Source organism: Monodon monoceros, unplaced genomic scaffold, assembly GCF_005190385.1.
Source record: "Monodon monoceros isolate NGI ecotype Baffin Bay Population unplaced genomic scaffold, NGI_Narwhal_1 Super_Scaffold_18, whole genome shotgun sequence".
Lineage (NCBI taxonomy): Eukaryota > Metazoa > Chordata > Mammalia > Artiodactyla > Monodontidae > Monodon > Monodon monoceros.
In genome coordinates this window covers 66260451-66277593 of record NW_021703774.1, presented here as the reverse complement: position 1 = coordinate 66277593, position 17143 = coordinate 66260451, and the positions used below count along the sequence as shown (strand labels likewise).

Sequence of the window (17143 nt, the reverse complement as noted above, 5' to 3'; positions counted from 1 at the left end):
ATTAGCAGACTGAAACAAGCAATATTTGAAGAGGGTAAAACATCATGACCAAGTTAGATTTGTATAAGGAATACAATGTTGGTCTAACATTTAAAAAAAAAACAATTTAATTCACTACATTAATCAACAAAAGGAGAAAAACTGCATGACTACCTCAATATATGCAGAAAAGGGGTTTAAAAAAATTCAATATTCATTTGAGATACAGCGAAGAAATTCCTCAGTAGATAAAAAGTATCTATAAAAAAATCTACAGCAAGCTTACATAATGCCAATACACTGAAAAGTGACACTGTAAACTGGGAACAAGACAAGAAAGTTTGCTATCACCGTGTTTATTCAGCACTGTGCTGGAGATCTTGGTCAGTGCAGTAAGACAAGAAAAATACATAAAAGAATAAGCACTAAAAAAAAAAAAAAAGAATAAGTGCTGGAAAGAAGAAACAAAAGTGTCATTACCTACAGATGCTATGAGTATTTAAAAAGAAAATATAAATAAATTAATAGAATTAATAAGAGTCTAGCAAGGTCTCTGAAATAAAATTAATTTAAAACTTAGTTATGGGGCTTCCCTGGTGGCGCAGTGGTTGAGAGTCCGCCTGCCAATGCAGGAGACACGGGTTCATGCCCCGGTTCGGGAGGATCCCACATGCCGCAGAGCGGCTAGGCCTGTGGGCCATGGCCGCTGAGCCTGCGCGTCCAGAGCCTGTGCTCCGCAACGGGAGAGGCCACAGCAGTGAGAGGCCCGTGTACCGCAAAAAAACAAAACAAAACAAAACAAAACAAAAAACCCCCAAAACAACTCAGTTGTATTTCTAAATATCAGGAAAAATTATAAAATTGAATTTTTAAATGGATACTATACATTTATAAATAGCATTAAAAACTATCAAGTGCCTAAGAATAAATCTAACCAAAGAAAATGCAAAATCTCTATGGATAAAATTATAAAGCTTTATTTAAAGATGTTTCAGAAGCCCTAAATAAAGGAAGAGCTACTATATCATGTTCACAAGTTAGGAAACTTAATATTGTAAAGATAACAATTACACCCAAAATCCCCAAATCACATACAGATTCACAATCCCAACTGAAATCACAATAGGGTTTTTTGCTTTCTGTTTTTTTGGGTTTTTTTTGCCATGCCGTGAGGCTTGCAAGATTTTAGCTCCTGGGGCTTCGCTCGTGGCGCAGTGGTTAAGAATCCCCCTGCCAATGAAGGGGACACAGGTTCGAGCCCTGGTCTGGGAAGATCCCACGTGCCATGGAGCAACTAAGCCCGTGCGCCACAACTACTGAGCCTGTGTGCCACAACTAGTGAAGCCCGTGCGCTTAGAGCCCGTGTTCCTCAACAAGAGAAGCCACTGCAATGAGAAGCCCATGTACTGCAACGAAGAGTAGTGCCCCCCTCACTGCAATTAGAGAAAGCCTGCATGCAGCAACAAAGACCCAACGCAGCCAAAAATAAATTAACTAATTAAAAACAAAAGAGAGAGAAAAATCAACTTTCTTAAAAAAAAAAAAAAAGATCTTAGTTCCCCGACCAGGGCCCAGGAACTCTCATTTATCTTTTTTTTTTTTTTGGCATGGAATTTCACAAGCTAATCTAAAATTTATACTTTTTCAAGACAAAAAATTACTTGAAAATATGCCTTTTCAAGGCAAAACTAATTTGAAAATAGCCTAATAACTTAAAAAAAAGTAAAACAAAGTGGGTAAGATTTGTGGAACTGCTTTACCAGTTGTAAAGACTTACAAGACTATAATACTTAAGACAGTGTAGAATTCAATCAGAGACAGACCACAAAAAACAGATCCTTGGGACTTCACTGGTGGCACAGTAGTTAAGAATCTGCCTGCCAATGCAGGGGACACAGGTTCAATCCCTGGGTCCAGGAAGATCCCACATGCTGCAGAGCAACTAAGCCCATGTGCCACAACTACTGAGCCTGCACTCTAGAGCCCACGTGCCACAACAACTGAAGCCCGCGTGCCTAGAGCCTGTGCTCCGCAACAAGAGAAGCCACTGCAATGAGAAGCCCGCGCACTGCAACGAAGAGCAGCCCCCACTCGCTGCAACTAGAGAAAGCCCACGTGCAGCAACAAAGACCCAATGCAGCCAAAAATAAAAAAACAAAAACAAAAAACAGATCCTTGCATTTTTTTAAACGTGATTCATATATCACAAAGATGGCTCTGCAGAACTATGGGGAAAGGCTGGTTTTTTCAATACATGATGTTGATACAAAACTGAGTGTCCTTATGGAAAAAGTAAAGCTGAGCTCACGACACCTCACACCATACGAAAAAATCAACGTCAGGTAGATTATAGACCTAGATATAAAAGGTAAAACTATAAAGTTTTCATAAGAAAATATAAAAGAATGCCTTTATGATCTTGGAGTCAACAAAGATTTCTTAAACAGGACACAAAACCTGATATCCATAAAGAATAAGATTCATAAACTCAACTACATTAAACTAAGAACTTCTGTTCATTAACGGATATCAAAAGAGAATCAAAAGACATACTATAGAATGGGAGGAGATATTAATATTTGCAACACATAGCCCTGATAAAGGACTGATATTCAAATATATAAAGAACTCCTATAACAAAAGAACAAGGATAACTCATTTAAATAAAGGATAAAAGACTTGAACAGAATTCATAGAAGAGGAAATCCTGATGGATGGCTAAATAAAAAGTTGTCCAATCTCCTGGGGAATCAGAGAATAGCAAAGTAAAATTACAAGATACATTGCGCATCCACCAGACAAAAATGAGTCTGACAAAGGCCAAGTGCTGGCCAGTGTGACAAGCAAAGAAACTTTTATACAACACTGGTGGGCATGCAAATTGGTAAAACCACTCTTTCATATTACCTAGCGAATGTGAAGATAAGCACGCTCTATGACCTAGCAATTCTGCTCTAGAGAGCATATGAACCAGAATTCATGGAAGAATGTTTAAAAGAACATCACTTATAATAGACAAAACCTAGAAATCACCCAACTATCCCTCTAGAATAGAACTGATAAACTGTAGCATATTTATATAATAGAATATTATACAACAGCAAAAACAAATAATCTAGAGCTACAACATGGATGAATCTTACAAACAATATATTGAGCAAAATAAGCAAAATATGAAATAATACATTCAGCATGATTTAATTTACATGAAGTTCAAAACCAAGCAAAATTAAATCATTATTTTAAGACACACACTGGGTGGTAAAATTGCAAAGAAAAGCAAGAAAGAAATTATCATAAAAGTCAGAATGTTATCTTTGAGGAAGAGAGAGGGATGTGATCAATAGGGACCACATGGCAAAGGGCTTCTGGGGTGTCAGAAATGTTCTATTTCTTGACTTGGGTGGCAGTTACACAGATGTTCATTACGTAACTATTTCATATATTTATAACCTATGTAATTTTCTATATTTGTGTCATATTTCACAATTTTAAAAGAGTTGAAAAAAGAATGTTTTGATGCTCCTAGCACATATATGCCAGACAAAGCTTTTCCATGAAGACAGTTCAAGGAGGACTTCAGTATGTCTCCTGAGACACAACAGTGATTTTAAGAAGCCACTTTCTCCCATTCTGTATCTCAGATAATCAACTTACCCAGTGGTGACAGCATATTTGATGTGGTTGCTTGTGGTATAGATAAATACCCCACTCTCATCCCAGGCCCCACTCTTGACACGAATGTTCTCATGAATGTTACATAGAGCCTCCAGTTTGCGGTTACAGATCACAATGGCTGTAAGAGGCAAAGGACATGAGTGCTCTGCTGGACAGGGTGAGTGAAGTAGACTGGCAGGGATGGGGAGGGAGGGACTGGTCTCTAAATCAGGGTGGACATAATGAAGACTTACCATGTTTGGCCAGTAGTGCTACATGGGACATGTCTGCTGACCAGATAACATATTTCACCTTGGAAATCTTCACAGATGCCAGAGTCCTGGGATAGAGAGAGAAGGGCAAATGTGAGTGGACCTGATTCCTTTATTCCAGGTTATGACCTAACCTCCTTTTCATCTCCAAATTAATGTAAACCGAAATTTCTTAAAATAATACCAAATAAACATTTTCTGTATTACAGTTCAGTGACTTAAACGTTTGGCTCACATTGTATACTTCCCTCTTTCTCAACTCCCTGCCCCTCATTCCCATGTATTATTAGGGACTTGTGTATGTCTGTTTTCACCAATGGACTGTAGGCTCCTTTAAGTACAGGAACTATGTTATTCATTTCTGTGTCCCTATTATTCTAAGTCCCAAGAGCATTCTAGGTTCAGATAAATGCTCTGAAAACAAATAAGCCCCTTGTTGTAATGCTAGTGTGTATGTACAGGATGGAGAGTGATCACAGAGGAAAAAAAGTGGTTAGAAAGAGTCTTGGAGTTACAGCACAAGAAGTGGCTAAGCCACAGGTCAAACTCACCTGGGGGAAGAAAAGCTCCCACTAAAGATTTCCACTCTCCCCCACTATATGCCTGTCTGCTTAGGGGCATCTGACATGTTACCGCTTCTGCTGTACGTCAAAGAGCGTGATGGATTCTGCATCTCGAAGCAGGAGGTTGCCTGTGCCAGCGTAAAAAATCTCATCACAGTTGGGCACCTGTACCTTTTTGGTGATCTCATTCTTCAGATTCTTGATCAGAAGCTGAAATGAGTACATAAGGTGGGGTTAAGAGAAATACATGTAAGATGATGCCAGCTGACAATGTCCCTCAGCAATTATTCCTTAGCTTCAATAAACACAGTATTTTGTTTTCTGTCTGTCCAGTTCAATCACCACTCTACGTAGACCACTCCAACTAAGATCCTCTCCAAGGGTCTTGATAGCTTTTTTTTTTTAATTGAAATATCCTGAGAAGTCCAACTAAAATCTAAATTCCTCAACCAACCAGAGACAGAATACAGCACTTCTGAGGCTTAAATTTTTGTTAAATATTTTCTTGAGAGAGCTTTGCTTAATTTTTTTAGGACCCATTACATTTTAAGTACCATCAGAGGTAGTAGGATAAGAGGATCTACTCCTTATCTAGCTCACCTATTTCATTTTTTTGGTGTTGAGGGGGTGGGGACTTGCCACGTGGCTTGCAGGATCTTAGTTCCCAGACCAGGGATCAAACCCAGGCCCCAGCAGTGAAAGTGCCAAGTCCTAACCACTGGACCGTCAGCGACTTCCCAGCTCACCTATTTCAAATCTGATGTTTTTTGGCTCCTGTGTTATCAAGAGTGACTTTAGCTTGGTTCTTAAGCCCAGAGCCACAGTGATCATCCACCCAATCAAATCAATTTTAAGGCCTTTTTTTTCCCAGGGGTTTGGGGTAGAGTTAAGGAGAAAGCAGCCAATACACGAGGACCACAGCTGCCCAGGGCAGAGTAAGGGAAAAAAAATGCTCTTTATTCTGTAATACACAGGCCACTGCCACCACACTCTCCAAATTAATTTCCGTTTTTAGTCTTAACTCACCGAATGCATCCGATCTAGGACAGCAAACCGATTGCGAGCAACCCAAACAGCTGTCAGGCCTGAGGATCGTTTCCCTTCAGGAGCTGAGAAGAGCAAAACCAAAGGGCAGGAACATGTAGTAAGCTACTGCCAGGTGACAGAGTCAGGTGCCATGAAGCTGCCAGTCTTGTTGGCTGCCATGTTGGCTTTGCCAGTTCAGCTGCTTCCTAACTTATTCAGCCATAACCTGAGGCTATTGTCAGTGACTTTTCCCCACCAGTTCCTTCCAAACTCCAACCTCCACCCCTGCCAAGCCTCTTTTCTCTAGGCCAAGTGACTGCATTTCAGCCAACACCATATACTGGCAGAAGGACCACCCCCATCTTGGGAGACAGCACATTCCATCAAGCTAACGAGCAGGGCCTCGCTGGCCAAGCTGCGGCACAAAGCAAGCAGCCTGTGAGTGTCTTGGACCTCCTATCTCAACAAGCTGGAGTAGAGACAGAGCCCCCTCTCCAGGACGCAGCTGCTCTGCTGCTTTTAACATGCAAATGCAGACCTCCTAGTAGAGTAGGATGGGGCAGAGCGTTCCTAACTAAATCCAGGCAGCTCTATGCTGGGCAGTATTTAGCACCAAGCTGATGCTCCATAAATGTCAATCAATCACTCAACAAAGTTACAACATGTTTCTCAGTTCCCAAACATTTCACTGGATGATTAGAATTCCGAATGGGTACTCCACACTCTGGGAAACTTCAAAGGAGATACACAGAAGGATGCGTGGAAATACTCTTTTATCTATTAGTATCAGCAGGAAACTGGACAATACGTGCTGGCCAGCCTTGCCAGGCCACCCCTTGACAACGAGGGGTGTCAAGCAATTTACAAAATTAATTATTATCATAACCAACACTCCCATTTTCCAGGGGCCAAAGAACCACACTATTCAAGCCTTTCCTCTTTCTCTTCCTCTGTGCTGTACCTTTATTCCTTTAATGATTATTATCTCCTCAAAAAAATGGAGAAGATGAAATAAAAGTGGTTATAAGACGAAACAAAAATATTTTAGACTCTATTAATTGTAAACAGATGGGGAAAAGAAGGGGATGGGTAAGCAGGACCAAACAAAAAAATTGGTCAGAAATGGCTTGACTGATTAATTTATAGGGGAGACTTTGACTTATGGATATCAAAGACATACAGGTTTTCTCTCTTTTCACCATGACCACACTTACAGGAGAGTGATGATATTAGCAGCAATAATGACACAGTGGCACCCACAATAGGACAGAGCTAGCAAAATATTTCTCAGAATCTGTTGATTCGGTCTAAAATATCATGAAAGTATGGTACTAAGAGTGGGGACCTGAGGAACAAACCTCTGACCTACAAACCAACTGGAGGGAGTACACTAAAAGGAGCATAAGTGAGACTCAAATCTATTCTGAGAATGTTTTGTCAGCAAGTTCTAGCAGAAAGGACTAAAAAGGGATGGTGGTGATGGAAGAGGTAGGCAGGGGTCTCAGCTGGATCCGGGATCCCTGGTGCGGTGAGGGGCTGTTAACAGCCTCATCTTTCTGACATGCAAAAGGAAGCAAATCGGATCTGGATATGGATGGGAGAGCATAAATCCCTAGTCCCAGGATGAGACACTGCAAGATTGGAACCATGTTTTTAAATAAATGAAACTACCAGGGTGAAAGTCACATCAGCGGACAATAAACTAGGATAACATGCTGTGCTGAAAGAGAAAATGGAGAGTTTCTAATAACCAAATTATAAAATATATATATATAGCTGGAGTAATAAAATGGAGGAGGAACATGAATATTTCACACCACAGTTGCCTCTGATGCAACTGTCAGCAGCACCTGCCAACAGACATGAGTGATGTGGCCATGGCCTGGGGACAGAATGTGAAAAACTTGAAGAGGAGTGATGATATGGGTGAGGAAAGCTAGGAGCAGAGTCGGGTATACAAAGAGAATGCCTACCATCAGGATTCTGGGAGTCGGCATCCTTGGGGATGGTGTACAAGTCATAGGTACTATTCTCTAAATTACTGGCTCTCTGTAGAGGAAAGGGAGGAATTGTTAGTAAGAGAGCACCCAAGATACCAGTTTACTCTGACATAGAAAACAGCACCATTATACAGACAGCAACCTGAAACTATACTTTTCACACCTTTCACTCAGAAGGCATTTGAACGTTTCTACAGCTAAAAATTATAGGGCTCGTTGCCAAAGAATTCAGCATTCATGTCACCTTATTTTTCTTTTATCTTCCAAAGATGTAGATATCATTTGAATGAAAGCAAGGACTTCTCTCTATTCCACAAATTAACAGACTAAGACCCCAATATTCCAGTGCCCCACCTGAGTTTATTCATCAACTTAAAAGTCTGTTTGAAGGTAAAAAAAAAGACATCAAAGAAAAAACATTAAAGAAAAGTGCCAGGAGGAAAATATGGGGCTGTTAGATATTGAAGAAGAACTGGGATCAGACACTAGACGTCATATCAGGAAAGACAGGTTTTCATTCTTCTGACTTGGCAATGAAGGCACTAAAATTAGAATGCCATTTCTTTCCTTTTTTTTTTTTTTAATTGTATGGCAAGAAATGAGGAGGGCTACTTGATGACCCCCAAAGGTAACACCACTGAAAAGAACTCTTCTCAAAATCAGCTCTACTATTTTCACCCAAATGGAGGGAATCAAGATAATCATCTCCTTTGAATAGGATATAGTCCCAAACATTCTTTCAAATTACTTTCAGTGATTTGGGTGATTCATCCCAACGCTCCATTAAGTTTAGAAGTTGTTAGCCATATGAAAGATGTAAGTACACAAACCCTTAACATGTTTATGACAGCTGAAGCCTACCTGGTTTGAGCCTCTGTTTACTGTTTCAGCTCTCTCAAAATGACCATTAAATGGTTTCAAAGAAGCCATTAGAGATCCTCTAAGGGCATGAGAAAGAGACCTATGGGAAATGAGGAGATCCTAGGAGGTTTACTTACTGTACACAGTAGGACTGCATTTTCTGCTGGATTGTATGACATGTTGAACACTGGAAACTTGGAACCACTAGAGATATATATACAAAAAACAGAGAAATTAGTAAAAAGACATAATGACAATAGGAAAAAAGGAATTACTCCTACACTTCCTACTTACCTCATCTTTACAGATATACTTACCATTTTTACAATCAGAAATAAAAATAAATGAATGTTGTATCTATTTCTTCCTTCCTTTAAGGCTTAGGGACTCCCCTATTTCAGCTTTGAGCATAGAGTTTTAAAAAAGCACACCTAGTACAAGTCTACTTATTCAACAGAAGGCATGGCTAGCACTCACTGTAGTGAGTGGGATTGATTCTTCTTGGGTACAAATTCCTACACATAATTGCAGTGGACACCACAGAGTAACATGATGTGATTTGTCTCTGGCTAGTTTCTCCTGTCCCTTGGAGTGATAACACAAACCGATTTTTTTATTGTAGTAACGCTGGAGGGTGGTTATCAAACCCTCATGCCAAAGCCTGCCACTATGAATGTTTCAGCATGCTGATACATCTGGCTTTCCAAGAGGATAGTTCCTTTTGCCAGGCACCCTAGATATTATCATATCTTCAGAGTTAAGAGTTTCCAGAGACATATATCTGGTTTAGAGTTGCATGCATTTTGCTGAAAAGCAAAGGGAGAGGTATAGAAAAAAAATGCTAAATAAAGGCAAAGAGGCCTGTCACCAAGTTGGGCTACTCTCAACCAGGAAACTTTCCCTGGTTTTCAAGACACCTGGCAAACTTGGCAATATGATTTCCTTTCCACAGGGTCTCTAGCATTGTCAACAGGGAAGCCCCCATTGGCCTCATGGCCACCACCATGTTCCTGGGGATTCTATCTGTGACAGGAGATGAGATCCAAAACGTTGTTAAAAGAACAGACTCCAGTTTGTGAGTATTGTTTCATGGTAACAGATGAGACACTTTGGAGGGAAGAAACAAGTCTGATTTACCTCCGCAACTGCATCACAGCTACATCTTTGGAGCTGTTGAAATCCAACTGACGTAAGAATCGGTCCTTGACATAATGAAGCATATTGCCATGAACAGCATAGGCTGGCCGTTCCCGTTCCAGTTTAAATACAATCATGCCACCATCATGGCCTGGGCCACAGGGAAAAGGGAGTAAGAATTAGCTGTAGGTAAGAAAGAAAACTGGAAACAGGAGATACACACAGATGACGACTGTATATGTATGCTAAAAACAAAGTTAAGATACCTAAATGCGTTCCGTATTTGCCTAAATTCTCACAATTCTTGGAATCTTTATTCAAGTAAACACCTGTAAATCATTTACCAATACTCACTCTATCATACTGCCACATTAGACAAACCCTCCTCTGTGTTCTCCTAACTGCTTTGTACAAACCTCCGTCACAGCACGTACCATTCTGCACTGTAATTATTTAGGTATATCATCCCCAGTATACACTGAGCTCCCTGAAAACAGAAATTACAATAATTTCCATCCTTCCCCAGTCACTATCAAATAACAAACATAAAAAGTTAAGTGCTGAACAAATGGATGCTAGTTTAAAAAGCCTTTCTGGTTCTGTTTTTTAAAAATGTTTTGCTTTTCCCTACTAACATTATCCATCACTCAGAAAAACCTTCAGTCTTTGTCCTCCTAGTATACACTCCACACATAAATCAGATCGTGTCACTTCCCTACCCAACACCTTCCAATGGCTTTTCATTCTTTCAGAATAAAGTCTTAAATTCTAATGGCCTACAAGGCAATGCCCAATCTGGCTTGGTCTTACCTCCTATTACTTAGCCCCTTACTGTGCTCCAGCTGGCCACTCTGATGTTCCTCAAACATGTTAAACATTTCTCATATCACGGTCTTTGCATTTGCTGTTCCCACTGTCAATGTATTTATCATTCTCCTTCACTTTCCTGAACACCCAATATAAAGCAGCAGTCCCTACACTCTTCCCTCTCTATCCCACTTACTTTTGCTTAACTTTCTTTTAAAGCAGTTTTCACCATACATTGTTTTACATATTTATTGTTTTATGGGTCTACCTCCCTTCACTACAAATAAAAGTTCCATGGCCTCAGGTGTAGTGCTTTCCAGGGACTGCCCCACACCCACTCCAGCTCCAGGCACTCCACCAAGAGACCACACTCCCCAGGGACTATGCCTGCCCAGATGCACTCCAGCCCCAGCAAGCCTGCCAAAGCTGCCAGGTGCAAACAATCTACACAGGAATGCTTTCACCCTTTAAGGCCACTCCTTAAAAGACCAGGAGAGGTAGCTGTTTTGCTTAAATTCATAGAAACAAAAACAAAAAGTCAAACAAAAGGGAGACAGAGGAATATGTTCCAAAAGAAACAACAAAATAAACCCCCAGGAAAAAACCCCTAATGAAACAGAGATAAGTAATTTACCTGATAAAGAGTTCAAAGAAACAGTCATAAGGATGCTAACCAAACTTGGTTGAAGAATGGAAGAATTCAGTGAGAACTTCAACAAAGACTTAGAAAATATAAGAAAGAACCAATCAAAAGTGAAGAATACAAAAACAGAAAAAATATGCTAGAGGGAATCAACAGCAGATTAGATTATATGGAAGAACAGATGAGCAATCTGTAAGACAGAATAGTGGAAATCACCCAATTGTACCAGCAAAAAGAAGAAAGAATTTTTTTTTTAAATGAGGAGAGTTAAGGGACTTCTGGGACAACATCAAGCATACTAACTTTCACTTATAGGATTCCGAAAGGAGAAGAGAGAAAGGGACAGAAACCGTATTTGAATAAATAATGGCTGAAAAGTTTCCTAACCTGAGGAAGGAAGTAGATATCTAGGTCCAAGAAGAACAGAGAATTCCAAATAAGATGAACCCAAAGAGATCCTCACCATGACATATTATAATTAAAATGGCAAGAGTTAAAGATAAGGAGAGACTCTTAACCCATTATTGGCGGGGGATTTTTGCAGAAACTGGTGCCTGTGGCCAGCGATTGTTATCTAAGTGAATACTGAAACATCCACGTTTGAGTATAACTATCAACAACGGTTTTTGCACTTAATGTATTTTTTTGAAACTTTGTACATGTCTTACTAAAGCATTCTAATATTTCATTAGAGTGTGATAGGCAGTACAGCAGGCACCTCTGTGCAGGGGAACAGAACATCTATTACAAATATATCGTGTTTCACTGTGCTTTCCCCTGGAAGAGCAGACTCTACACTTTCTGGCGGCATTTTTTTTTTAAATTTTATTTATTTTTGGCTGCATTGGGTCTTCGTTGCTGCACACGGGCTTACTCTAGTTGCGGCAAGTGGGGGCTACTCTTTGTTGCAGTGTGCAGGCTTCTCATTGAGGTGGCTTCTCGTTGCAGAGTACAGGCTCTAGGTGCTTGGGCTTCAGTAGTTATGGCACGCAGGCTCAGTAGTTGTGGCTTGAGGGCTCTAGAGCGCAGGCTCAGTAGATGTGGCGCATGGGCTTAGCTGCTCTGCGGCATGTGGGATCTTCCCAGACCAGGGCTCGAATCTGTATCCCCTGCACTGGCAGGCAGATTCTTAACCACTGTGCCACCAGGGAAGCCCCGCAGCATTTTTTTTTTTAGTCATGTGGGTATTATTTCCTCTAGAATATGTTCTTTTATTTTACCTGACAGTCGACAAGGTGAATCTTTGTGGAGGGCTCTTTTAGAAACACCACAAGAAGGACCAGGTGAGGGACTACCACATTCACCAGGATGGTCAATTACCCATTCTCTAGCTACTGCTAACAAAAATTGCTTTTAAGTCATTTTATTCTGTGCATTAAGGCTACAATAAATTTTAAACGCATTGAATAAACTGCAATACTGAAATAGCAACCCACTTCCTTAAACCATTTTCGAGTTTTCCAGAGGATATTGCAGTTTGCCAGGTATTGACTGGATCAATCAACTCCTTTCATAGATTTATTATACTCTAATATACAAGTGGGCTTAGTCATCTGATGGTCAGTCCTCCTGTCTTCTGTTCCTGTAGATGCTATGGAGGCATAATGAATAGTTGTCACCATGCAGACTAGCCTTTTGTCTTTCCATATAAGAAAAATCACTTTTCCCGTCCGTAAGAATGTCATTTCTCCCCTCTGTAGATTTTTAGGTTTCTCTTAATTGGTTTGGTAGACCATGATTCTCTCTTATAGTCCCACAAACTCTGATTTTATTTTTCAACAATATTTCAGATGTGGACACACTGTTGTAATAATTGTCTTGGTAAATACGGTGCCATGAACCAAGATAAGGCTGTTATAAGATTGTTTCTTGTAGTTTCTATCCTTCACCCATGTAAATCTCAAGGTTGCATATATACCCAGTTTCATTTTTGTTAACCATCCTGACCAAACTTATTTTGTAAGTTTTCTGGGATTATAGGTTTTGAATCTGAGTCGTCCTCTCCACTTTATCACTGCCTCATCAAGCGATAGCTCTTGTTTGGGTATACAGATCGATGGAAATTTTTGTAGAAAATAATCCAAAAGAGGTTTAACTTTTGAACCTCTGTCTGCAGGAAGTGGAGTTTCTGAGTTATTGTTAAAGTGAAGAAACATCATTATTTTTTCGAACCTTCTTCTCGTCATAATCTTTGGCAAGATAGATGTTTCAAGTAAGGGATCAGTCGGCCAATATTCTTTCCAGTATGACTTTCTTATTTGTCCCATCAAAATTATTAATCCATGGAAGCAACCTAAACGCCCATTGACAGATGAGCGGATAAAGAAGATGTGGTACATATACACAATGGAATATTACTCAGCCATAAAAAGGAATGAAATTGGGTCATTTGTAGAGACGTGGATGGACCTAGAGACTGTCACACAGAGTGAAATAGGTCAGAAGGAGAAAAATATCATATATGAACGCATATATGTGGAATCTAGAAAAATAGTACAGATGAACCGGTTTGCAAGGCAGAAATAGAGACACAGATGTAGAGAACAAACGTATGGACACCAATGGGGGAAAGTGGTTGGATGGAGCGGTGGTGGGATGAATTGGGAGATTGGGATTGACATATATACATTAATATGTATAAAATATATAACTAATAAGAACCTGCTGTATAAAAAAATAAAATAAAATTCAAAAAAAAATAAAGGAAGCTTCATACCTCTTAAAAAAATTATTAATCCAAGAAACTTCTTCATGTCACTATTGGTTACATCAGTCCATTTTAAAGCCTTATCATACTTTTTATATGCTTTTTCATTCTGTTGGTGATACAAGTTTGTTTGAGAAGCAACCAACTCAAAAAAGTTGTTACCAAAAATTAATTCTGTTATTTCACTAACACTTTGCAGGTTATTACATTCAATAGTTACACCTGACACACCTGTAAAGTCTTCTAATTTTTATGAAATGTCGTCTGCAATCCACTCTTCTGCAGAAGCAAGGGAGCATTCTCCAGCACCATGAGCTTCATTTTCACTTTCCATATCAATCAATCACTAAGTTTTTTTGTCTTTTTGTTGGTCTAACATTCACACTGTCTGAATCAGAACTATATTCTGAAGAACCATCATCTTCTGAGACACTAGTATATATGTCACTTGGACAATCAGAGAAAGTATCTGCGTAAAATTCACCAAAAAATTCTACTTCACTCAAAATCTTGCGATGAAAAAAAAAAATCTTGCGATGCATCATTTTTGAAAATTTTATGGTAATAAACTTGTGTTTATAATATACACAAGGTTGGAACAAAAACCTAATGGAGCAAAATGCAAATGGTAATGACAATTGTAAGTTGTATAATGAACCCTTGATCAATTTTAAGCTCTAACAACTTTGCATGGTGATGTTAACTGTATCACTCTCTAAAAACGTATTGATACGTCTCCAGTCAATAACATTCAGGTAACAAAAGATGTATTAATACATCTCTGGTCAATAATGTGTTAAAGGCAGCAAGAGAAAAACAACTAATCACATACAAGGAAAACCCCATAAGACTCTCAGCTGATTTTTCAGCAGAAACTTTACAGGTCAGAAAGGAATGGCAGGATACATTTAAAATGCTGAGAGGAAAAGACTTACCACTTAGCATCTATCCAGCAAGGTTATCATTCAGAATTGAAGGAGAAAGAGTTTCTCCGACAAGCATAAACTAAGAGTTCACTACTAAACCAGCCTTACATGAAATGTCAAGGTCTCCTTTAAGCAGAAAAGAAAAGGCAACAACTAGAAATGAGAAAATATATGAGGGACTTCCCTGGTAGTGCAGTGGTTAAGAATCCGCCTGCCAATGCAGGGGACACGGGTTCAAGCCCTGGTCCAGGAAGATCCCACATGCTGCAGAGCAACTAAGCCCGTGCGCTACAACTACTGAGCCCACGCTCTAGAGCCAGCGAGCCACAATCACTGAGCCCGTGTGCCACAACTACTGAAGCCCGCACACCTAGAGCCCATGCTTCACAACGAGAAGCCACCGAAATGAGCAGCCCGTGTACTGCAATGAAGAGTAGCCCCCACTCACCACAACTAGAGAAAGCCCATGTGCAGCAATGAAGACTCAACACAGCAAAAAATAAATTAAAAAAAAATTTTTAAAGATTAAAAAAAAAAAGAAAATACATCAAAGGAAAAATCTCACTGATAAAAGCAAATACATAGTAAAGGCAGTGGATCAGCCACTTAAAAAGCTAGTATGAAAGTTAAAAGACCAGAGAACAGTTGACCCTTAAACAACATGGATCTTAACTGCACTGGTCCACTTACAGTTCTCTTTCACTAAATATGTACAATAATACTACACAGTCCACTGCTGGTTGAATCTGCAGATATGGAACCATAGGTACAGAGAGTCAACTGTAAACTTATATGCACATTTTAGACTGCACAGAGGGTCAGTGTCCCTAACTTCCATGTTGTTAAAGGGTCAAGTGCAGTATAATCAACTATAATTACAAAAAACAGTTAAGGTATACACAAAATAAAGAGATGTAAACTATGAAATAAAATACATAAAATGGGGTACATGTAAAAATGTAGTGCTTTTACAATGCCTTTGAACTTAAGTGACTATCAGCTTAAAATAGACATATATATACAGTTCAATATTTATGAAATTCATGGGAACCACAAACAAAAACTTACAATGGATAGACAACAAATAAAGAGAAACAAATCCAAATGTAACACTAAAGGAATCCATCAAACCACAAGGGAAGAAACCAAGAGAACAAGACAGGAACAGAGAAGAACTATAAAAACAACCAGAAAAAAATTAACAAAATGTCAAAAAGCACATACCTATCAAAAATTACTTTAAAGGTAAATGGACTAAATGCACCAACCAAAAGACTTACAGTGGCTGAATGGATAAAAAAAATAAGACCTATCTATATGCTGCCTACAAGAGACTCAAGTCAGATCTAAAGATACACATAGACTGAAAGTGAAGGGATGGAAAAAGACATTTCATGCAAATGTAAAAGAAAAGAAAGCTAGGACGTTACTCATATCAGACAAAACAAACTTTAAAACAAAGATCATATCAAAAGGCAAAGAAGGGCATTACATAATGATAAAGGGGTCAATCCAACAATATAACATTTGCAAACATTTATACACCCAACATAGGAGTACCTAAATATATAAAGCAAATATTAATAGAAATAAAGGGAAAAAGTGACAATAACACAATAATACTAGGGGACATTACACCCTACTTACATCAATGGACAGATCATATGAACAAGGAAACACTGGCCTTAAACGACACATTAGACCAGATAGAATTAATAGAGAGAGAACAGTCTATCCAAAAGCGGCAAAATACATTATTTTCAAGTGCATATTGAACATACTCCAGGACAGATCTCATGCTAGGCCACAAAACATGGCTCGATAAATTTAAGACTGAAATAATTTCAAGTGCTTTTTTCACCAAAACAGTATGAAACTAGAAATCAACTACAAGAAAACTAGAAAAAACACAAACATGTGGAGACTAAACAACATGCTACTAAACAACAAATGAGTCAACAAAGAAATCAAAGAGGAAATCAAAAATACCTGAAGACAAATGAAAATGGAAACACAAGTGTCCAACATCTATGGGACATAGCAAAAGCAGTTCTAAGAGGAAGTTCATAGTGATACAGCCCTACCCCAAGAAACAAGAAAAATCTCAAGCAATCTAAAAGTAGATTTAAAAAAAAAACAAAATGAAGAACAAGCAAAGCTCACTGAGTATAAGGAAGAAATGATAAAGATTAGAGCAGAAGTAAATGAAATAGAGACTAAAAAAACAACAGAAAATACAATGAAACTAAGAGTTGGTTCTTTGAAAGATAAAATCTACAAACTTTTAGCCAGACTCATTAAAAAAAAAAAAGAGAGAGCTCTAATAAAATCAGAAATGAAAGAGGAGAAATTACAACTGACAGCACAGATATACAAAGGACTGATTGTAAGAGAATACTACAAACAATGATATGCCAACAAATTAGACAACCTAAATGGATAAATTCCTAGAAACATACAATCTTCCAAGACTGAGTCATGTAGAAACAGAAAACCTGAATAGATCAATTACTAACAAAACTGAATCAGTAATCAACAAACTCCCAAAGAACAAAAGTCCAGGTC

At 38.9% G+C, this 17143-nt stretch overlaps 1 protein-coding gene across 1 annotated transcript in view; it reads right to left on the bottom strand.

Annotated features, from left to right (window-relative positions):
• Positions 1 to 17143, bottom strand: part of COPA (coatomer protein complex subunit alpha) — a 50327-nt gene that overhangs the window by 10769 nt on the left and 22415 nt on the right. Inside the window, exons 11-17 of the mRNA XM_029227936.1 lie at positions 9496 to 9646; positions 8496 to 8562; positions 7471 to 7546; positions 5498 to 5580; positions 4542 to 4681; positions 3891 to 3976; positions 3637 to 3775 (exon numbers count right to left, since the gene is read on the bottom strand). Coding sequence (XP_029083769.1) covers positions 3637 to 3775; positions 3891 to 3976; positions 4542 to 4681; positions 5498 to 5580; positions 7471 to 7546; positions 8496 to 8562; positions 9496 to 9646 — 742 coding nt within the window. The remainder of the gene's footprint in view (positions 1 to 3636; positions 3776 to 3890; positions 3977 to 4541; positions 4682 to 5497; positions 5581 to 7470; positions 7547 to 8495; positions 8563 to 9495; positions 9647 to 17143) is intronic.